This window comes from Mirounga angustirostris, unplaced genomic scaffold, assembly GCF_029215605.1.
Source record: "Mirounga angustirostris isolate CCGP_5_RB_7025 unplaced genomic scaffold, mMirAng1.0.hap1 SCAF_17, whole genome shotgun sequence".
Classification (NCBI taxonomy): domain Eukaryota; kingdom Metazoa; phylum Chordata; class Mammalia; order Carnivora; family Phocidae; genus Mirounga; species Mirounga angustirostris.
The window spans coordinates 25,110,935-25,135,766 of NW_026991725.1; the positions used below are offsets into that span (position 1 = coordinate 25,110,935).

At 35.5% G+C, this 24,832-nt stretch overlaps 1 protein-coding gene across 1 annotated transcript in view; it reads right to left on the reverse strand.

The window, feature by feature from the left end:
* Positions 1-24,832, reverse strand: part of IKZF3 (IKAROS family zinc finger 3) — an 87,823-nt gene that overhangs the window by 61,291 nt on the left and 1,700 nt on the right. The window contains exons 3-4 of the mRNA XM_054511169.2: positions 2,951-3,004; positions 682-783 (exon numbers count right to left, since the gene is read on the reverse strand). Of these exons, the coding sequence (XP_054367144.1) occupies positions 682-783; positions 2,951-3,004 (156 nt within the window). The remainder of the gene's footprint in view (positions 1-681; positions 784-2,950; positions 3,005-24,832) is intronic.

A 24,832-nucleotide genomic window follows, 5' to 3' on the forward strand; every position in this document is an offset into this window, starting at 1 on the left:
AGCCAAGCTGGACAGAAGTGCAGGTAATGTGGAGACCTGGTAGTTTCAACTGGTGTCTAAAGTGAGGGCAGCCTCATGGGACTGAGTCCTTAACCTGTGGGTTCTGTGCTAACTCCAGGAATTAGTATGAGAATTGAAGTGAATTGTTGGATGCCCAGTTACTGTCTGAAGAACTGGAGAATTGGTTATTGGTGTTGGGAAATACCCCAAACTTTCCATAATGAACACTTATTATTTTGAGTCAAATAAACATTTTAAAAATGAAGTTGGTATAACTTGAACACTGAATAAGCACCTTAAATTCTCAAAGTTTGCAGATATCCTTCAGCAAATTATTAATGTTTTTTTAAAAGATTTTATTTATTTGAGAGAGAGAGAGTGGGTGAGAGAGCACAAGCAGGGGGAGCGGGAGAGGGAGAAACAGACTCCCTGCTGAGTAGGGAGCCCGATGCGGGGCTCCATCCCAGGACTCTGCAATCATGACCTGAGCTGAAGGCAGATGCTTAACTGACTGAGCCACCCAGGAGCCCCTAAATATTAATATTTGTAAAATGAAGAAAACTTAATTACTCCCAACTCAACCCACAAATCCAAGTTTTCCTTGGAGAGATTCTGATTTCTTCTCCATATTAAGCTTCAACCATATCTATAACGATTTTTAGTCTATACACAATGACTCACCTCCTAGATCTTCATCTTCATTGGTTGGGCCTTCTGCACTGTCCACATTTTCTGTTTCATGTGGTTTGGTTAAATCGTAGTCATTCAAAATCACTGGACCTTCTAGGAGATAAAAGAATTTTAACTATGCAGGCCAACTTTAAAGGATTTTTATAATATAAAAATTTTTACATATAAAAATGTAATAATTTTTATTAAGTAGACTCCCATTTCAGCATAATCTCTTAATGACAGACAGTATCCCTTTCATATATACCCCAAGTGGAATACATGTGAAGACTCTTGAGGTTCAGAAATATGCCAGGGTGCACCTGAGTTAAAATGCATTCACATTCTTTCCTGACAGAAATTCTCTCCTTTGGTATATCTCACAATATTCAGTAGGATGTTATTGCTATTTATGAACAAAAAGCATTATGTAGTGATGAGAAATACTGAGCTCAACAACACTGGCATAACCCAATTTGGGAAACATGTTTTCCTGAGAGAGAACCCATAAGCAACTGTATATCAAATCTTTTTTCCTTTTCTGTTCACATTATAAATGTGCTTCTGTGGCAGACATATTGGCCCTTGAGTTCCTTTATTTCTTTGAACAACTAAATGCTGACAAGGCTACAGATATGAGTAAGTCATAATTCCTGTCTTTAAGGAGCTTATAATCTGTAGATGTAGATAAGACAAGATCATAACTATAATGTAGACTCAGACAAGAGAGTAAGGGAAATACAAAGTATGACAGGAGTTCATAAGTGAAAGGGAGCAGACATAATAAAAGCATGCTTAAACAAACAGCAAAGTTGTTAAAAATCAAGTTTAACAGAAATATACTTTTGGGGGCGCCTGGGTGGCTCAGTCGTTAAGCGTCTGCCTTCAGCTTGGGTCGTGATCCCAGGGTCCTGGGATCGAGCCCCGTATCGGGCTCCCTGCTCTGCGGGAAGCCTGCTTCTCCCTCTCCCACTCCCCCTCCTTGTGTTCCCTCTCTTGCTGTCTCACTCTCTGTCAAATAAATAAATAAAATTTTAAAAATATATATATACTTTTGTATATTAGATAAATACTGATAATATTAGACATTAAAAGAAAAGGAATAATGTAGCTGGCATTATTTCATGTTCAAGCATGGTAGCTTAAAAAGATGTTAACAAAAGAAATAAACTAAAAACATATTCACTTTCTATCAAACTCCTAATGTCCTTCCTAATATTCAATAAAACATGTACTGAGTAGCTACTACATACAACAAATAGTCAAAGATACTGAATCCTGTGGCATTTAAGCTAGGTGAAGTAGGAGAAGTGACTAGAAACTCTGCAGTGACATTCCTTTCAGCTGCACCCATGACTGAACACATGGAGCAGGACTTTTGCTGGAATGCAGTAGTAAAATGGAAACATATTTCATAAAATCCATGATGAAGAGGTGCTAGAAATATGGTTATCATGGACTCATGTTTTGATTTATAAACACGTTAAGTTTCTCATTTCTGCATATTGTAACATATACTCTATGAACTAGACATTGTTCTAAATAGTAGCTCACTTTTCTTAAGCTCAAAATGACTAAGATAAAGTGCACACCTGAACAACCAACATGAGGTACAGATTCAATTAAAATATTAGGTTATAATTGACAATAACAAAAAGGTATTTAAGTGATAAATCTTGTAATATAGCATAAATTTTGATCCAAAGTGAGTTAATTAATCCAGAAAAAACAGAAGTTATTTTTAAGAAATAGATTTTAAATGTTCATAGTTTATAGTAGAGCAGGAGTCAGCAGACAATGGCCTGAGAGCCAAATCTAGCCATGGCTTATTTTTGTATGGGCCCAGGAAGTAGGAATGGTTTTTACATTTTTAAAAGGTTGTTTAAGAAGGAATAGCAACAGAGACCATATATAGCCCACAAAGTCTAAAAATTTACTACCTTGCCCTTTACACAAAAAAGTCTGCTGACCACTATCTATAGTGAAAAGCACAAGTTGATAAAACATAAGCTACTATACCGTTCAACAAAAACTGTATTTAAAACAGTCAGTTAAAAAAAAAATTTAAGGAAAAAAATAGCGATCAACATTAGGTGGGGTGTGATTTGGCCTGATGATGCCAAAGAATTTATGTAATCTAAATGGATGAGTTATTTTTGTATCAGAAAGAGACAACCACATTTTTTCCAATACATTTCTATAGCATTTTACTGTGATCAGAATATTCTTCTTCCTTCGGTAGTTTCAGTAAAGGTATATTTCTAGAAAGACCTGATGTTACCTGTGGGCACAGACTGTTCCTGAGTGCTTTTCAGTTCCACATTTGGTTTTATATCTGAAAAGAAAAGGATTATAAATATTAGCTATTTAGAGTAAATTTTTTTCAGATTTGGAATATTCTAAATTTAATAAAGGATACCATTTTGGAAGCTTTAGCAGATTTCCTCTTCAGAGCAGGACTGTTCTTTCCTCCCTCTATCCTCCCTAAAAAGTACCTCAAGGGGAATAAAAGGAATTATCTACACAGTAATATTTTACACAGTATTTTAAAGAGATTAAGAGGAAAAAATTAGTACTTTGTACTTAACATTTCTAGTACTTTTCATTTTTTCCTGATGACTTGAGTTCCCATCTGGTATCATGTTTCTTCAGTCAAAAGAGCTTCTTTAGCATTTCTAGTAGTGGAATTATGTGAGTGACAATTTTTCTTAGTTTTCATTTATTTGTAAATTTTTTTTTGCCTTCAATTTTATTTTATTTTATTTATTTTATTTTTTTAAAGATTTTATTTACTTATTTGACAGAGAGAGACAGCGAGAGAGGGAACACAAGCAGGGGGAATGGGAGAGGGAGAAGCAGGCTTCCTGGCGAGCAGGGAGCCCGATGCAGGGCTTGATCCCAGGACCCTGGGATCATGACCTGAGCCGAAGGCAGACGCTTAACGACTGAGCCACCCAGGCGCCCCTTGCCTTCAATTTTAAAGATATTTATTTATTTCAGACACAGAGAGAGAGACAGCAAGTGAACAAGTGGAGGGAGGGACAAAGGGGGAGGGAGAGGGACAAGCAGACTCCACACTGAGTGTGGAGCCCAATGTGGGGCTTGATCTCAGGCCCATGAGATCATGACCTGAGCCAATATGAAGAGTTGGATGCTCAACTGACTGAGCCACCCAGGCATCCCTCCTGCCTTTTTTTTTTTTTTTTAAAGATTTTTATTTAATTTTGCCTTCAATTTTAAAGGATATTTTTACTTGATACAGAATTCTGGGTTGACAGTTTTCTTCCAGCACTTTATGGCATTCTACTACCTCCTAGGCTCTACTGTTTCTGATGAAAAGTCAGTGGTATTTGTATTATTGTTTTCCTATATATAATGTATTCTTTTTCTCTGAATGCTTTCAAGATTTTCTCTTTACTTTTGGTTTTCAGCAGCTTGACTATGATAAACCTAGGTGTGATTTTATTTGAATTTACCTCACTTGGAATCACTGAACTTTTGTAAAATTATGTTTTTCACTAAACTTGAGAAATTTTCAGCCATTATTTCTTCAAATACTTTTTCTCCTCCATCCTCTTGCTCCTTCCCTTCTAGGACTTCAACTGCATGTATGTTAGACATTGTAATATTTTCCCACAACTCCCTAAGGCTCTGTTCTCCCCCACCCCAATGGTTTTTTTTTCCTCTGTGTTGTTCGGATTGAATACTTTCACTGATATACTTTCAAGTGCATTTAATCTTTCTTCTGTCATCTTAATTTGTTGTTAAGTTTGTCTAGTGAGTTTTCTATTTCAGATATTACAATTTTTAGTTCTAGAATTTCCATTTTGTTTTTGTCATAGTTTCCTTGCCAAGATTTCCTATTTGTTAATTCATTACAGGCATACTTTCCTTTACATCTTTGAGTATAATTAACATAACTGTTGAAGATCTTTTTTTTTTTTAAAGATTTTATTTATTTATTTGAGACAGAGAGAATGAGATACAGAGAGCATGAGAGGGAGGAGGGTCAGAGGGAGAAGCAGACTCCCTGCCGAGCAGGGAGCCCGATGCGGGACTCGATCCCGGGACTCCAGGATCATGACCTGAGCCGAAGGCAGTCGCTTAACCAACTGAGCCACCCAGGTGCCCCTGTTTAAGATCTTTTATTCCAGTTCCAATATCTATGTCATCTTAGGGTCAGTTAACCACTGACTTCCTTTTATCTTGAGTATAGGTCACATTTTCCTGCTTCTTCATATGACTTAATGATTTTGGATTGTACCCTGGACATTATAAATGATATGCTACAGAATTTCTGGATTTTGTTATGTTCCTCTGAAGAGCATAGGAGTTTTTCTTTGTTTATTTTACATTTCAAAGCATGCAGTTAACTTGCCAAGACTCAAACTCGAATTTTGTCTCACTGTAGTGAGCAGCAACTAGAGTAACCAAATGTCCCAGCATGCCTGGGATTGAGGATTTTTCCAGATCAGAGAACTTTCATAGTCCCCGGGAAACTGGGACAAGCTGATCTCTTGCAGAGGCACAAATCTCTGTTCAATATTTTAGCCTCAGATGGGCTGCTCAGAGTGTAACCCCATATATATGTGTTTCAATGATCAGCTAGAGATCTGGAGCAGCCAGAGAATTTATAGATTAAAAAAGCCCTCTCTGCCTTTTTCATGCCAAGATTTCCCTCCTTACTTCCCAGCCTGCTGCAGTTGCTATGGCTTTTTAAGCTAGTGTAGGCTAAAATTGGTGCCTACCCTTGAGTCAAAACAAACATAAAAACAGGTTGGTTCTGACATTTTCCAATGCCTTCATGTAATAGATTTTTTCATATTTTATCCAGATTCTATCATTGTTATCTGTTGGAAGACTGGTTCAATAGGAGGTACTCCTCCCTTGCTAGAAAATCTTCTTTGTTCTTTCTTTTAATGATGATCATATACCCAAAGCTGTTCAGGACAGTACTAATTTCAAATATTCAATACTATTATCTGGTCATATTTTATTTTATTTTTTTTTAAGTTTTTATTTATTTATTTGACAGAGAGAGACACAGTGAGAGAGGGAACACAAGCAGCGGGAGTGGGAGAGGGAGAAGCAGTCCTCCGCCGAGCAAGGAGCCTGATGCAGGGCCCAATCCCAGGACCCCAGGGCAATGACCTGAGCCGAAGGCAGATGCCCAATGACTGAGCCACCCAAGGTACCCCTATCTGGTTATATTTCAATTTTTGTTTTGAAAAATATAGTCACTGTACTTACATTCTATTTTAATTTTAAAGTTTTAACATATTATCCATTAGATGACAGCAGCAAAGCATATAGGCAGGGAAAATACACATATTTTTAAAATAAACAAAGGAGCAGCCTGGTATGGGTTGTCAAAACCTAAGATGGGGGAGAGCAATATCAATGCAAGGAAGGGAGGGAGCCCAAGGAAGCCTGCTGGAGACCAACTAGCCTGAAGAGTATGACATATGGGGTGGGCAGTCTGAATGAGGTTAAGTAGGGATTCTATATGGAAGGCAGACAAATGGGAAATCAGAGACTGAGTAGGCTAGAGAGCATTCAGGCAGGAGAATTGCCTGACTTGGAAGGCTGGAGTCCAAGAGAAATAAAGAGGGTATCCAAGATAAGGGACAGCTTGGCATGAGACAGAGCCTCAGCATGGTGAATAGGACATCTATGCATAGAGGTGGTCTGGTGTGGGTTTTCAGAGTCTAAGTGGGGTAAGCAAGGCACCCACATGGGGACAGTGGGGAGAGCTTCCATACACAGGGGTGCTCCAGTGTAAAGTATCAGAACTTGAGTGGAGTGAAGAGGGCATCTACATATTAGGGACAGCCTTGCATGGAGGTGTCAGAGCCTGAGCAGTTGAAAAGAGTGTCCACATAGCACAGTAGCTTTTGTACAGGATGTCAGAACCCAAAAGAGGCAAGAAAAGTATCTGTGCTGAGGAACGGATGATAGTGGTAATGGATGATTGATTATATGAAGAGGCTTGATCAAATAAGTAAATATAACAAGGATAAGAGCCAGATTTTTCTCTGTCAGAGAAGGGAGCTACAAATACAAAAAAACCAAACCAAACCAAAAACAAAAACAAAAACCCTGTGGTAGTATATTGGAAATGAAGGTACTGGCATGAACCCGTGACTTCTACTCTATATAACAGATATAAAATACAGATGTAAATGTGTGTATATGTGTATGTATGGATATACATACATATAGTCCCTAGCCCTGTCCACTAAGAGCACCCGGGAGCAGTGACACTACAACTTCTGACATCCAGATAGTAACTTCTAAATATCATTCTCCACTTAAGGGAACCAGGCTCCTTGGAGAAATGGCTGATTCCAGGGTTGGGGCAGGGAAAAGTATAAGATGGGTCTGGAACATTTTGTTGCGTCACAAAGCAAGGAGGTGCTAACAAAATGAAGAGGATATGTTAAAGGATATAGAAATCATCTTGAAGGGGTTTCCACTGGCCAAATCTGAGACAGGGAAATTCATGAGTCCATATTGATATTAATAAGTAAGTAAACTGAAAGTCAGATGATGAATGGAACAGTTTTATAGTTTCAAAGTGCTTCTCCCAAATTATTTATTATTACAAAGATGAAAAGAGCAACTACATAGTGAAGAACTTGGTAGACACCACTGTAACTAAACATAGCGATCATCATCAGTAATGGGACAAATGAAAATTATGTGCCATCTGATAATAAAAAGAATACAGCATCACTTCTGTGATATTGCCGCCAAATACACATAACATGAATCTAACCATGAGAAAATGAACTCTAATTGAGGGATACTTGACACAATAACTGGCTTTGTAATCTCCCAAATTGTCAAGATCATGAAAGACTGAGGAACTAAGAAATTGTTCCAGACTGAAGGAGAGTGAAGAGACTTGACAACTAAATACAATGAGTGATTCTGAGCTGACTCCTCCTGCAGTAAATAACACTGTAGAAACAACTGGAGAAATATGAATGGGGTCTGCGGATTAAATGGTAGTAATGTATCAGTGTTTATTTGCTGATTTGGATGTTGTTTTACATTACGTAGGCGAAGTACACTTTAGTACATTAAAGTTTTCAAGGGTGATAGGGCATCATGTCAGCAACTTAGTCTCAAATTTCTGAAAAAATAGTTTTTGTACTGTATTACAACTTTTCTGTAAGTTTGATAGTGTTTTAAAAAAGTTAAAAAAAAAAAAAACCAAATGTGAAACTTTTAACTGCACACTAAAGGGATTCTTAACAGGAAAAAAAAGAAAGAAAACTAGCTCAAAGGTTTCACATAAACAACCTTCATGTGAAAATATCTTTTAGTTACTACAGAGCAAGATGGCTTTTGATTTGGTGACCTAAAGGAAAAAAGGTCCCAGCCCCCTGAACCTTTTAAATTCTCTGATAATGACATTTAAATAGCTCTCAATATTTTTTCAAGCAGCCTTTGTGTGCTGTAAATAACACCAGAAACAACTTAGTACAGTTTCTAAGAGAAAAAGGAGATTCTGACTACCTTAGTATTCAGAACTTACAGGAGACATTAAAACCATCTATAATCAGGCTATATGGATGTTCTCCTTAGGTACTAAAAAAATATTTAATAAAACACAAGGACAAAAGAGATTGAAGTACATTTTTTCCACCTAAACTTAAAGGTCCTCATAAAAACATAAAACTTGGTAGTGGATAGTGAAGGAATTTCCAACTGAAGACGAGAAACCTGTTAAATATTTCTAAGTACATGAGGCACCTGGGTGGCTCAGTTGGTTAAGCAACTGCCTTCGGCTCAGGTCATGATCCTGGAGTTCCAGGATCGAGTCCCGCATCGGGCTCCCTGCTCAGCAGGGAATCTGCTTCTGCCTCTCACCCTCTCTCCTCTCATGTTCTCTCCCTCATTCTCTCTCTCTCAGATAAATAAATAAAATCTTTAAAAAAAAAAATTTCTAAGTACAGCAAAAACTTTTCAGTTTTTAATGGATCATTTTGTAATTTCTTTAACTTCAGTAAAAAAAAACCCTCAGAAATGTTCCATTTGATGGGGTCTACTGGGTCTTTTTAATATGTTGGCCATCAACATAGCTTAAAATATTTTCCAAAAGAATGTTCTAAAAAGTTAAGAATGAAGGGTCCCTATATTGCTTTTGGAATAAATACAGTTTCCTGTACTGATGTTTACACATAACTGGTGCTAATGATGGAAGAATTCCAAAGTGGATTAATTTTAAGTATAAATCTCCTCTATTTTCTACATCTCTTCTGTTACTTGAATAGGTAAATCATACTCTCGCCTCAAGATCTTTGCATTTACCTTTCCTTTTGACCAGAATGCTCTTTCCCCAGATCACCATGGGGCCCTACTTCCTCTCTTCATTCAGGTGTGTGCTCAAAAGTCACCTTACCAAACAAGCTTTACCTAACTACTCTATATAAAACATCATCCTCTATTGGGGCGGGGGGAGGGGCAGGTGAAACAGGTGATGGGGATTAAAGAGTACTCTTATCATGATGAGCAATGAGTAATGTATAGAATTATTGAATCACTATATTGTACACCTGAAACTAATATAACACTGTCTGTTAACTCTAGGGGAATTAAAATTAAAAACTTAACAAAAAATTTAAAAAATTAAATGTCATCCTCCATTGTCATGTTCTTTTCTCTTACCCTCCTGTATTTGTCTTCATAAAATCTCTTCATTGTCACTACTTGGCATATATACACATATATTTGGGAGGGGAAGGGCAGAAGGAGAGGGAGAGAGAGAATCCCAAGCAGGCTCCATGCCCAGCACAGAGACCAAGGTGGGGCTCAATCTCACAACCCTGAGAAAATTACCTGAGCTGAAACCAGGAGTTGGACACTTAACTGACTGAGCCACCCAGGCACCCCTTGTCCGTATTTTTTATTGCTATTTTCCGGTATCTTCAGGTCCCAAAATAGTGCTTACTCACGATGGACACTCAATAAATATTTATTGAATGATCACATGAATTTTTATATCTCTATCATCGATCCTTATGGACACTCTAGATTAAGGTTCTGCAAACTACAACTTACCACCTGTTTCTGTATGGCATGTGCAATAAGAATGGATTTTTATGTTTTTTCCTCCTCTCCCTCTGCTGGTTTTTACATTTTTAAATGGATAAAAAAAATTAGAATACTGTTTCGTGCCACTTGAAAATTATGAAATTCAAATTTCAGTGTACAAAAATATAGTTTTGTTGGAACAGAGCCAAACTGCTTCATTTATGTGCTGTCTATAGCTGCTTCTGTACTCGAATGGCAGAGTCAAACAGTTTTGTCAGAGACTATATGACTCAAAAAGCCTAAAACAGTCACTATCTGGTCCTTTACAGAAGCCCTACTCTAGATCTCTTATTAACACTAATACTATATTGTCCAATACAGTAGCCACCCAGCCACGTGTGGTGATTTAACTTTAAATGTAAATTAATTAAAATAAAAAATTTAGTTTCTCAGTCACACCTGCCACATTTCAAGTACTTAACAGAACATGTGGCTACTGGTTACTATATTGGACAGCACAGATAAGAACGTTTCGATCATCACAGAAAGTTCTACTGAATGGCACTGCTCTAGATTTTAGAATATCCTGCTATTGCTTGGGATACCACTGCAAAGCTATTTCTTTAAAACAAACATTAAAACTCTGGATCAGGAAAAAAGTAAATCAAACCACATATAAAAATTAAATATCAAGCAAAATTTAAAGATACTATACCAGGAAAAAACTATGACCATCTTCTACCAATATTTCCAAAATTCCTGTAATTGGAATTTCAGGAAAAAGTTGTGGTTTCCAGTAATGCAGTAATCAAAGATATAAAGCACTGAGACAGCACCTTTCATACTGTTTGAAACATTAATGTGACTTTTTGGAGGGTAAAAACAAAACAAAACAAAAGCAAAGCACAACCTGATGCCAAGCCCCCAGATACAGTATTTTAAAAAATATACTTATATATATGTGTACAAATATATACTTAGCATCATATTACCATTAGGATTTTTTGCTATCATTAAATAAAACTATTTTTCTTATCTCATTTAAAAACCAAAATTATAATCTTTTTTTGTTAATTTTTTTAATTCTTATGTTAATCCCCATACATTACATCATTAGTTCCAGATGAAGTGTTCCATGATTCATTGTTTGTGCATAACACCCAGTGCTCCATGCAGAACGTGCCCTCCTCAATACCCACCACCAGGCCAACCCATCCTCCCACCCCCCTCCCCTCTAGAACCCTCAGTTTGTTTTTCAGAGTCCATTGTCTCTCATGGTTCTTCTCCCCCTCCGATTTCCCCTGCTTCATTCTTCCCCTCCCGCTACCTTCTTCTTCTTTTTTTTTTTTCTTAACATATATTGCATTATCCAAAATTATAATCTAGCAGAAAACCCTAGCAAACACTCTTTTCCTATCATTTGCCCTCTTGCCCTTCCCACAACTAAATAACTAATCTCCTGATATGTTTTAATTAAATTATGTGTTTTCCACTGACATCTTATGTCTTAAATAACAAATCTTATAAAAGGTATAATTATTCTATTACTGAGATAGCTGACAAATGTATTGGACTGGAAAAATTAAAGGTTATTTCTTCTGTAGCTTTTCAAGGACTCTAGAATTTCAAAGCTTTATTAGCAATTCCAAATTGTTTTCTACCAGTATTGAAAACAAGCCTTCATCGTAGGTTTACTGAGAGATGACAATTTCAAATTTATTTTTATTCCTTCAGATTCTCTTTTCATTGACAAAGATGCCTTTTAAAACAATTTCACTCATTAGAATTTTTTGTTAAGATACCGAGATTATTCTCAGAGATTTCAGCATTTTATACACTGCTAAATGAAAGGGGGTAGATTACAAATAAAATTTAAACTTGGAAATGGCAGCAGTCTGGTTAATTGAGAATTCATCAAAGTTCGCGGGTGAAGGTTTTACCCTTAGCTCTAATATAAATTATCTATGAACAAAACCAAATATTTACATTAGCAACAAAATTTATAATCCTATTTTTAACTCAAATGGTTGTAAACTTGCCTTTATTTTAATACTATAGTATCATTATCATTCAATTAAGAATACCAGCTAATAAAATTCTGTTCTTAGTTTCAGAAATGAGGTTTCTATTCACTTGTCTGTTTTCCCGGTAGAAAGTGTAGGTGCTAAAGAAGAGCCAAATGTTAAACCTTAGAAAAAATCCTGTGCTGAGTTTGCTAGCTGCCAACAACACTGGTGCCTGACAGCTGCCAGAAAGCTGTCTCTCAGTGTTGACACTCCTTTTTATCTTCGTAACGGTAAATTGACTCCCCTATCCCCATGCCTCTTTTTTAAAAAATATTTTCTCTTATATAAAATGTTCACTTTTACTTTCTTACTAAAACCTCTGGAAATGGAGTCACTGACTACAAAAATGTGTTCATTTGCAACAATAAGTCAGTACTGTAAATGTGGCAACGCAACAGGGGTATGAGATACTATTTCTGAAAGGTCTTTCACCAGTTCTCTTAATAGTACCACTTAAAATCATTCCTAGAATCTTACCACCACAAGAATAATATAATGTATGGTATAATAGTATAACGTATAATGAAAAATGACCTCTATAACCAATGAAATGAGAATATCAGAATTGGACTGGCTATCTTACCTCCTCGCCCTGAATTTCCTCCAATATCCCCCTATTTGGGTTGCACAGCCTCTGCTTAGACACTTCCAGTAATACAGAATGTTATTCCTTTTCGTTTCAGAAAAACTCTAATGGTTAAAAAAGTTCCTCCTTAAATATAGCTGAACTCAAATTTCCTGAAATGTCCATTTCAGGTCCTAGTTTAGCTCTCTGGAAACATACAGGATAAGTTATCATTCAGATGCTACCACTCAGTCCATAATAATGGCGTGAGAGCTTTTTTATGAACTTGGTTTTGTTTGCTTGTGGCTCTCCAAAAATGTGACATCAAGCACTTAGTCCAGTACTGCAAATGAGATTTCATATTATCTCACAGTATTTCTGCAAGATAAACAGGTGCAGGGGCATTTATTATTCTCCCGATTATACACACAAAATTCAAGACACAAAGAAAGACAAAAAATACAAAGTCACATAATTGTCTAAAGGTACAATGTCAGAGTCACATTAAGAAGAGAAGCAGGATTCATGTCTTGAATTGCACCTTTGTTTCAAAGAATTTAAACAATGTTTTAAAGTTGCTCTCCTATATAGATTATAAATTTTAGAAGTAGGTCAGTTATTTCAAACCCTTCAGTTGACTATGACTGAGGAGAAAGGAAGATATGACATGAGAGTAATTCCTCTAACCATGAAATACTTCCTTCCTTTCTACCTTGGGCTAAAGTAAAAGTCAAGAAATAGCAAGATTACTTCTTTAGGGACACCAGATCAAATAGAGCCCACATCACCATTCCAGTCTTTCCTACCTTATTCTTTTTAAATAAAATACCCTATTTTCCCCTAGATTAAATGTCTAATGAGGAAATTATAGATTGTTGGGCACAGGTCTAAAATAACAAATGCAACATCTAGTGTTATTTTCTTTGAAAGGTCAATTACTCTAAAATTGTAGAAAAATAAATACATTTTTATTTTACCATGGATATCACATGCCACCAAACAAGCATGTAGAGAGAAAAGGAAGAATGGGCATTTCATGTCATTGCTACTTAAAAAAAATGTGCTAAAATGATTGAATCCAACATATTTCAAGTAAGACTTTCATTTTATAACTGCAAAATATCTAGTTTCTGTTATAAAATAACTGGGGTCAAAAACAATCATTATTTTGAAGTGGGTAATAAACCTAAATGTGAAAGTTAAAACAATCAAATTTCTAGAGGAGAATATTTTTATAGTCTTCAAGTAGGCAAAGATTTCTTAAACAGGGCATAAGAGGCACTCAATTCCAAAAGAAAAAAAATTTGATATATTTGTCTTAATTACAGTTAAGAATTCTACTTGTCAAATAGATTAAGAAAACAAGCAAGTTACAGACTGGGAGAAAAAAATTGCACTACACATCTGACAAAGTACATGTTTTTAAAATATTTTTTAAATGTCTGCAAAATCAGTAAGAAAAACTACAAACAACCCAACTTAAAAAAATGTACAGAAGACTCACAGAACTTCAGGAAAGAGGATAAATCCAAATGGCCAATAAACCAATGAAAAGGTGTTCAAAATCATTATTCATTAGGAAAATGCAAATCCAAACCACAATGAAATACCACTACACACCCACGAGAATGGCTAAAATTAAAAAGATTGACTGACAGTAACAAGTGTTGGCAAGGTGTGGAACAACTGGAACTCTCCAATATTGCTAGCAGGATGGTAAACTGGTCCAACCACTTTGGAAACTATCTGGCAGTATGTATCAAAGCTAAATATACACCTAACCTATGGCCCAGAAATGCTAGCCCTAGATCTATATCCAAGAGAAATGAATGTATATGTCCATCAAAAGACATGCATATAATGGGGCACCTGGGTAGCTCAGTCATTAAGCATCTGTCTTCAGCTCAGGTCCCCCGATGTGGGACTCGATCCCAGAATCCCCAGATCATGACCTGAGCCGAAGGCAGATGCTTAACGACTGAGCCACCCAGACACACTTTTTTTTTTTTTTTTTTTTTTAAATAAACTAAGGCTACAGATAGTTTAAGTGTCATTCGTCTTTGGAAAACAAAACAAATGAAATCTCTTGATCCACATTTCTCTCCAGCAACAACCCCACTTATTTCTCTTCTTTCCTAGCTAAACTTTTGGGGAAAATGGTCTGTATCCACATTTTTACTTCCTCTATTCCCACCCCTCCTTTAATCACTTTAATTTGGTATCCATCCCCACCACTCCACAGAAACCACTTTTGTTAAGGTCACTAGTAAGTTTTATGTTGCTAAAACCAACTTGCAATTTTTTCCCTCACTTCACTTGATTTTTCAGCAACATTCAACATAGCTGACCACCTACTCCTTCATGAAACACTCCCTTCTCTTGAATTCCATTATACCACACTCCGCTGGTTTTCCTCCTATCTTGCTGGCTGCTCTTTCTCTTTTGCTGGCTCTTCCTTCTCCACCTGACGCACATAAATTAGATGTTTCTCAGGACTCAATCCTGAGCCCCCTTCTTACGATACATTCTCTCTTTAGCTGATCCCATCCATTCTCATGGCATTAAATATCAACTATGTGCTGAAGATGACCAAATTTCTATCTCTAACCAAACCCCGTATTTAAGAGGAGAGGTTCACCAACCATGTCCCTGACCATTAATCTCCATATTAGCACTCTTTTTATTTCCTTCATAACACTTATATAATTTTAATTATTTCATTTGTTACTTATTTATTGTCTTTCTTATCCAACTATAAATTCAATGGCAGCAAAAGCATTGCCTATCTTGTTTGCCATTGTATTGCCAATATTTTGCATACATAATAGGCATTCAATAATATTTTTTATATGAATAATGAATGAAGAGTTCTGATTTTTGGATTAGGTTGTGTTATAAATGTATTACAAAACAAGTCAAAAATGAATGTTATAAAACTTTTTGTTATTCAACTATCTTTTAAAATCAGCATTTAAATAAAAATCATATTCTAAACACATATATAAAGATGATCCACCACTACTAATCCAACGTGTGCTATGAGACTGATGATAAGCTGCATTGATACTTTTCAAACTGTGGGCAATGCTTATAAGACTTTAATGTACACAAGAATTCCCTAGGAACCTTGTTAAAATGCAGATTCTAATTCAGCACGTCTGGCCTAAAATTCTGCATTTGTAACAATTGCTAGATGTTGCTCATGCTGCTGGTCCACAGACTATATTTAAATTAGCAAGGGTCTAAAGGATCCTTGTAAATGATTTATGAACTAAAATAAAAATTTGCTGGACCTCAACTTTGTGTCTAGTACTATGCAAGGTGATTTTCATACATACTATCTTATTTAGGCTGTGGCTATTCTCTTGCAGTATAGTAAACTCAGAGCAGTCTTCAACCTTACCAAGGCCAAGTGTCCCCCTTTTATTTTTTATTTTATTTTATTTTTTGCACCTCATGGTTATATTTATTCACACCACAAAGGAAACAACACATCTGCAAGTGTACAGCGATATTCCATGTTCCCATCTAACAGAGCTTCTGAGACTTACAGCTAGAATGATATGCCATCTGATGTGTATTCCAAGTAAAGCTGGTTAACGATGACCATGAGCATGTGCAAGACTTGAAGCTTTTAAAGCTTTACTTCTTTTATCAGCACTCCTGATCTTATAAATGATGAAGCCCATCAAGCCCATTCCTACCCAAATCCCCTGGTAAACTTAGGTATAGTAGGGTTTCATGGGGACCCCAACATTTTTAACAAGGCTTTGAAGCATCTCAGCACAGGACCCCCAGCTCAAGCCACCCTGACCCACACAGCCAATGATCTGGAAAGAAGTGCCCCTTTTTAAAAAAATATTTTATAATACCTCTTTTATTATCATGAATTAAATATAACCTACCCATACATGTAAGATTTTTTCTTTTTTTAAAGATTTATTTATTTATTTGCGGGGGGAGAAAGCATGAGTGGGAGGGGCAGAGGGAGAAGGAGAGAGAATCCCAAGCAGATTCTGCCCTGAGTGCAAATCCCACGAGGGGCTTGATTCCTGGATCCTGAGATGATGACCTGAGCTGAAGCCAAGAGTCGGAGGCTCATCCGACTGTGTCACCTAGGCACCCCTGTAAGCTTTTAATAAAGCCACAACTGTCATACAAAGGTGAAAAATGATAATAAAATAATCTGTATTTCAATAGGTAAGTATACCAGCACAATTATTTTAGAAAACATAATAAGGTAGTCAGACATATTTGTAGAATCACCATGAATGCAAGACCTAAAAATACAGAAGGATACAGGTTGAATCAATAATGGCAAAAGAGACTTGGCTCTGAACATAACAAAGAATCATCTTCTCTTCACTTATATAGTAATTGCATTCTTAGACAATTTAGACTGTATTGAAACCATGCAAAAATACTTAATATTTTTCCATAAAATGAAGTTAGGTTCTGGCAGTCATTAGATATAAAATGTTACTGAGTGTCAGAAAAAGGGAAAAACTCCAACCTGGAATGAAGGATGGCTTCCTAAAAGGGATGGCATTTGCGACAGAACATAATGAATGAATAAGGATTTCAATGGGATTGTGGTGCTATTAACAGTGTTGGGAAGTCAGCAGAAGTTGGTTTGAGTTGGAGAGGAGTTCATTTTTGGACTTGTTGGGTTTGAACAGCATTAGAAAAATAGGGAGTTAGGAGAAGTAATGCATGTTCAGGGAACACTAAGCAGTCCAGAATAACATTAATGGCCAGAGGACACCACTGGCAAGGTATATTGAAGCTACATTGTGGATTTTCTTAAATGCCCTACTAAGAAACTCTTTTTTTTTTTTAAGATTTAAAAAAAAATTTATTTATTTGACAGAGAGACACAGCGAGAGAGGGAACACAAGCAGGGGGAGTGGGAGAGGGAGAAGCAGTCCTCCCACTGAGCAGGGAGCCCGACGCGGGGCTCGATCCCAGGACCCTGAGATCATTACCTGAGCTGAAGGCAGATGCTTAATGACTGAGCCACCCAGGCGCCCCCTACTAAGAAACTTTTAAAATGGTTTTTCAGTAGGGGAGTAACTTGATATTTTAGGAAGATCATTCTGGCAGCAATCCTCAAAATGGATTGAAGGAGGTAAGTCTAGATACAGGGTTACCAGTAGAAAAAAAACATGTAACAGTCTGAATCCATAGTTTTGAAAATGTGTTCTATGGAACTCCAGAGTTCCAGAGGGCTGCCATAGGTACCACTCTGTGTCAGGAGAAGGAAAGGGCCAACAGCTAGGTAAGCCTAGCAGTAGTCTGTTGCTCTCACCCTCCTCTCAACTGGAACATCACACTTGCATCTGTCCCACATAAGATTTTTTTATAAAAAGGTATTCTGTTGATAAAAACAAATTTTTGTCTTTTTTTGTGTATCTCATCCAAATTCTTGTTGAATTGTGAGGCAGACCATGGAATACCTCAAGGAGTCATCATATAATATCAGTGTCACTAGCCACAAGATCTATAAGCATTACATTAATTCTTACTATCAACTTTTAAAATCCTTATTTGTCCCATTATACAGAGTATGTCTCCATCCCTAAGTTAGGTTACCTGTAAAAATTCCCTAGGTTTGCTTAGGTTTGGGACAAATAGGGCCATATTAGGTCATCGATGTTTGCAATGGAAAACTGTGGAGTCCTCTGAGAAACTCCAGATTTCTTTAAGATGTGCACGGATGCTATTGGCTAGGCTAACATAGAAGCTATATACTTGTGTACTCTGGTTTCTCAGTCCTTACTAATTCAAATTTGAGGCAGGACTTCTATATACATTATCTTATTTAAATCTTTACAAAAGCCATTACATTTACAAATTTCCATGTATTCTTGTATTCCTTCAGGCCACTCAGAGTCAAAACAGCAGGTTACAGTCGTAAATGCCAATGACCTATCTTATACTGCAGTATTGTTTACCAAACAAGCTCATAATCTTATTTCTAGAATGCATGAAAAATGTTAAAATGGTGACTCATCCTAATTCTTTTATCCATTAATTCTGGGGGATTTTGTTTTTATGGTGGCAAGCAGAAGTCTGTTGGTCAGGATGGTCCATAAAGTCTTTTGTCCGACTGAAATGATTCTCAAACCAAGAGAGGTAGGGTATCAGTGGCTTACACCAGTTATAAATAATCTCTCTCACTTGAATCCACTGGCACACAACTGCTTTAGACAACTATTTCTTGTAGGGCCAGCTATTTCTCAAGGTTTGAATGGTACAGCATAACAACGGGCCAGCTATTTCTCAAGGTTTGAATGGTACAGCATAACATCTATGATACCAAAATAAAGTTAGGAAGCTTAGTCTTAGCAAAGGAAGTTGTAGAGCCAAAGGGACAGGGGTTTAATTTCTAACAGTCATAATTCCTACAGAACTTGCTGAGTCTTAAACAGTGGCATCCAGAGACTACTTAGTTAAAAAGCATCTGTTTCTATCCCAGTAGTTTTTAAACTTTTTTTTGAAGAGGCACTTCATTTTTCAAATGAAATCTTACATAGATTACCACACATAAAACAGATAAAGAGGTATCTCAGTAGTATACAATATAGTAAGTTCCAATATATAATAATTACTGAAAGGTCAAACAATGAGAACAATAAAGCTGTTTTAATAAACAAAAACTAAAAATCTATAGATATAGATGAAACTTGCAGCTTTTTATCAGCTTCAAATAAATACATTATTTGTGTTTTGTCAATATGAAAAGAAACGAAGATGCATATATATAAAAACTGTTACCACTTGCAAGTGTTTCACCTTATTATTTCAGAATAGTTTTTAAACTATTCCCTGAAATTTGAAAGATGGTAAGTAATCTTTGTTTCAAAGTTGAATCACTAAAAATATCTAACAAATCTTTACATTCTTTAATTCTGAACATAAAAATCAGCAAGAAGTAACCCAACCTTACAATAAGTATTTTAAAAATTTATAATATATAAGGGTGCCTGGGTGGCTCAGTCGTTAAGCGTCTGCCTTGGGCTCAGGTCATGATCCCAGGGTCCTGGGATCGAGCCCCACATCGGGCTCCCTGCTTGGCGGGAGGCTTGCTTCCCCCTCTCCCACTCCCCCTGCTTGTGTTCCCTCTCTCACTGTGTCTCTGTCAAATAAATAAATAAAATCTTAAAAAAAATTTATAATATATAATCATGATGTACCATGCTCATATTCTTATTATTGAGCAGTTAGTTACTACACTGTGGTAAAAGAATGTTCCAAACACGTTAGCCTGAGCCTTTATGGGCACTTAGTTAAATAGAGGGAATAGGAGAGTTAATGATGTTCTTACTTAAATAATTTTACATGAGCAATTATGCACAGGAAAAAAAAATACGAGTGCAGAACCACAATCTTCCTCGTCACATTTACAAAATGTTAATATTTCAAAGAATTTCAAAGAGTTGGTAAAAAAAAAGTTTTATTTTGAGGTCAGAGTATAAATTTATAAAATGATAATCTTCAATGAATTAAAATTTGGTAAATGATATTCATGAAAGTCAAATGAAATTTAAATCAAGTTAGCCTCTGATGCACATCTGTGGTACTGTCTACATCGTATGCAACCATAAAATCAACTATTAATGAGTATTAGTGAGTGATTTCCTAATTACAGAGATGAAGGCAGATGATAGCAAAAATGATTAATTGTTAAATATAAAAATTAGTAACTTTCAGTTTTCAGACCGGAGCTATTATGTATCAACTATGATGTAACTCCATATCTATAAAGTATTTATAGGTTTGTGAGCATGATATTTTTTTCATATCCACAGACTCTATATGACTATTATTATAGGAAACTATTCTGATGTGCCAAATATTCTGATAAGTTAATAGTCTTTCAAATAGATACCACTTTGCAAGTGAACTGATGGTGCTGTGATAGAGAACTCAAATTAAGTGAAATATGTTGTCAACTTTAAGAATCAAAACATTTGTTATAAAGAAATGGTTTATTGTGGAAGTGCAGTGCTTCGCTGAAATAAAGAACGTAGCAAAAATTTTAAACAAATCCAAACGTTAGAAGGCACTATATTACTTTGCCCAGAGCAGAGCCAATATTGGATTAGAAAAATATGGTAGTATTCATATTGCTGGATTTAGCAAACATTCCAAACTCTTCTACCAAACCTTTACTAACACCTTTGACAAATTAGCCAGCAAAATTAACTAGTTTCAATGTCACTATTTTCCTGACTCTCTTTACCCTAAAAGCTGAACAAATAATCAAATGACCAAACACACAGGCAACTCATTCATTAATTAATTCAATTAATATGACTGTAGCCGTACTATGTGCTGAGGAATGGGCTGATGATAAAAAGATGCCTACACTTTGGGACCTGACAGTCTAGAAGGAGCTACACGTATATTAACAACCAAAATAAGCAATAAATCTAGTTAAGTAATCTTTAGATAATGAAGAGTTACAAGTAGAAAATACAGCTTTATATTGTTTCATCAGTGATGCTATTGAAATATTTTCAGTTTCTTTTATTTTAAAAAAGTTTCCTGTATAAACCTACAAATAATTTGATGTGCCAAAAATTTCAGCTCTAAGAACATACATTAACAAATACAATTTGTGATATGTTGCCAATTCTATTGATATAAAAAGTTAGGAGGTAAACTGATTTTGAATTTTTGACAGTGAGTAAAGAGTATTGTTCCATAAATAGATTTTATTCTGTTTCATATCCATTATTAAACACCTACTTTTTTTTTACCTCTCCTAAGTGGAACTATAATACGGTATCAACTTCATTTTATTTTGATTTACTCTACACCACTTTGGACCTTAAGAACTTTAGTTTTGGATGCAGAAAGCAGATTTCAATTAATGCTGAAAAATAATCTCATTCAAAATCATGGGATTAAAGTATTTTGATAATTATATAGTAATAATAACTAATAATTATACATAGATCATATAAAAATAATCTACATATAATATAAATATAATTATTGTTTCATTATTTCATCTTTTTTTTAGTGATTCAAAAGACCTTAGAGTCATCCTTATGGTTTTTAAAAAGTTGTATTTTTAAAAGGCTAGATACCAGAGTGATCTCTATGTCCTTGTGATGTTTAGGATCTCTTTTCAAAATAATAAATGAATCCTTAGCACAAAAAGTCATTTACTGAGCACCTACTACAGGCAGGTTTCTGTATTAATCTCTCAGCTCTTCTCATACATAGTCTAGAACTACAGCTTGAGTCAGGAGCCAATTAACACTGGATGTCTGATAAAAGATCTATGAATAATCTTTTAGTCCTAAATAAGTGAATATATACAGTTAATATACTGACAAGTTTACAATAATGTATTATAAAAGTATCACTGGAAAGTTGTATGCTAATTTTATGGTATCATCTATTACTGATTGAGAAAGCAAATTTCTGCTCATATTTGATCCATATTTAATGGACTAATATGTGATCCTGAAATCTACCAATATAAAGTTAATAGATAAGATTTGACTTTAGGGATAGTTTAGCCAAAAATACCCAGTAACATTTTTGTTTTCTTGGCTTTCTTTTTCTGTTATACTGTTTAATTAAGTACTTTTAAAATTTTCTGAGTCCTATCAAAGAATTGCTAGCACCAATCTCCTACTCATGAAAATTAAATAAAAAGTCATAATAAACATAACAAAAATCGCTTTTCAGCACTATTTTTTTAAAAAGATTTTATTTATTTATTTGTCAGAGAGAGAGAGAGAGCACAAGCAGGGGGAGCAGCAGAAGCAGAGGGAGAAGCAGACTCTCTGCTGAGCAAGGAGCCCAATGCGGGACTCGATCCCAGGACTCCAGGATCACAACCCGAGCCAAAGGCAGATGCCCAACTGACTGAGCCACCCAGGCATCCCTTCAGCATTATTTTCTTAATTGAAGGCAACAAACTCTGAAGGTCTTTTATGAACCAAGAACTATTCCTGGTACTGAGCACACAAAAATAAGACATATTCTCTGCCCTCTAGAAGCTTAAAGACCAGTGCGGGGAATAAATATTTAAATCAATAAATAATTTCAATACAATTGGCAGAAGTATGCACAGAAAGGAAAGTCACTTAGCTTAGGTGGAGGAAGGTGAGGGACCAGTAGGGTGACCACCAGAAGGCATCAGAGAAGGTCATCAAAAGGAGGGCATCTGCAGAGCCTTCAGGGTGATGATGCCTGAGCAGATTCTTGAAGGATAAGTAGGCATAACCAAGTAAAGAATGGGCTGAAGACTTCAGTGAAGATGTGGAAGTGTGAAATCCCGTATTGGATCATAGGAAGCACAAACAGGAATTTTCTAAAATTATGTTCTATCAAGATCCTGTGGCCTTTCTGTAGCTTTTGTTCCTTTGAACTTTACCATTTCATCCTTCATATGCTCATTATGGAGGGCTAGTAAACTCCACCATTTGGAGACTATATCTCTGTAAAACTCAACCATCCAGAGCATAGAAAGGGACTTAGAAATGAAAAATGGCTTCCACAAAAGCCATGTGGTAAGAAGCAGAAGCTGACATCAAGAAGGAGACAAATAACCCTGGAATATCTAGTGTGGAGGCATTCAACTCTGCACAGTTCAAAACCCCTATGAGAATATATTATAGAATAATAATACATCACCTGATGGTTAGAATAGTAACCCAGGGTCACAAGATAAAATGATCTCTTGTGTACCTTGCTTATAAGACAGGGGGTTGTGTAATAAATACACTTAGGAAGATCTCTATCCAATATTGTTTAAATAGAAAGGTTTTATATTAAATAAGAGAAACATGTCAATACCTATGGAATTCGTATTTGTGAACCACCTCATTTCTTAACCGTAACAGATAGAAGAACTACTGTTATTACAACACAAATAAAATTTAGCAACATCAAGAGTCTCTGGATAGAAAATATTTAGGATTACAGATTGTGAGAAAAGAAAAAAGTTATAGCTCCTGATTTATATGTATTAACTTTTCATTTTTACATGACAAAATTTCAATTTCAAAAGCTTATTTCATCTTACATCTTCACACATAGAATGTCTCAATAAACGTTTGTTGAAGAATGAATTTTAAAAAGATTTTATATGCTGAAGGAATGACTAAACAAGCTCACATTTCACAATAAACTGTAGCATGTTCATTTGACCACAATTGGCAGAAAATAAAGGTATTCCATAAAGTATTCTGCTTTCTCATACTGCCAAGAAATGAGAGGTATACACAGTAGTTCAAATCTCTGTATATTAAGGCCAAAATGTCAAGATAATTTAAAAAATATTTTAAATATCAAACACATGGGCCAGTTAGTCAATCTCAGGTGGCTATAATGAACTAGATATTTTACTACATCAACTACTCCGTCCTCAAGGACCTGATGTTAGAATAGCCAAATTCACATCATTAATTTTTTTTAAATTGTATTTTTTAATTTAAGTGTTGAAGTTTTTACATTAAGCATACTATATACCATCCATCTCTATAGACCTATGAATTTAATCTAGACATCCAAACTCACAACTGATCACTGCCTATATTCTATATTCCATCTCTTTCCATTTATAGTTTGTACGTTCTAACTCAAATTCTATACAAGTTTTCATTCCTTTCTTATTTAGACAGTTTTTATTCAGGCTTATCTAAAAGTCCTTGTTAGGGGCATTACTATCCCAAATTATGCTATTTAGCTAATAATTTCTTTATTTCACATCAAATGAATTCAGGAGTATTAACATTTACAGAGAAACACTCTAGTTTCCAAGGATTTACACTATTCTGTATGTTAGTCTGGAGAACTGAAATGACTGAGAAAAAATAGTGTTGGATATTGATTTAAACTTCACAAAAATAAATTCAGCAACTCATCTGTAATAATTAAAGCATGAGAATTTTTAAAATTATTTTTTCATAATGTACAGTGACCTAATTTTTTTCCTGTTCTTGGCCAACCAGACCTTTACATGTTAACAATTACACTTCATAAACCATTTTTAAATATTCACAATGTCAATTTTTAGAGCTAGTTTTAAAACCCCAATAATTTAAAATTTAACAGCATAGTTTTTCATAAGAGAAAACACCTGAAGCATTATTCATAATGGCCATTTAAGTTTCCATATCCATACTAAACACATACTGTTCATTGACTTGTTTGGCATTCTACGAGAAAAAAAAATTTCTATGGGCCACGGCAGTTAGAAAAATTGTAGGCATAGCCATGTACAAACTGAGGATTCAGGACCACAATATTGCATTCAATTAGATTGTGGGGGGGGGAGCTCTACCACCTGTATCTTCTGTCCCAAAGTATTTAATCAAATTTAAATAAATTCATATACTCTAGACTTAGAGTTGCCAAAGATCAAGGTTCACTGGCAACAGAAGATCCTTCGATTATTATGAAAAAATCCATGCTATTCATAATATTTATCAAATTAACATTTTTATTAGGTGTCAGTATCTCA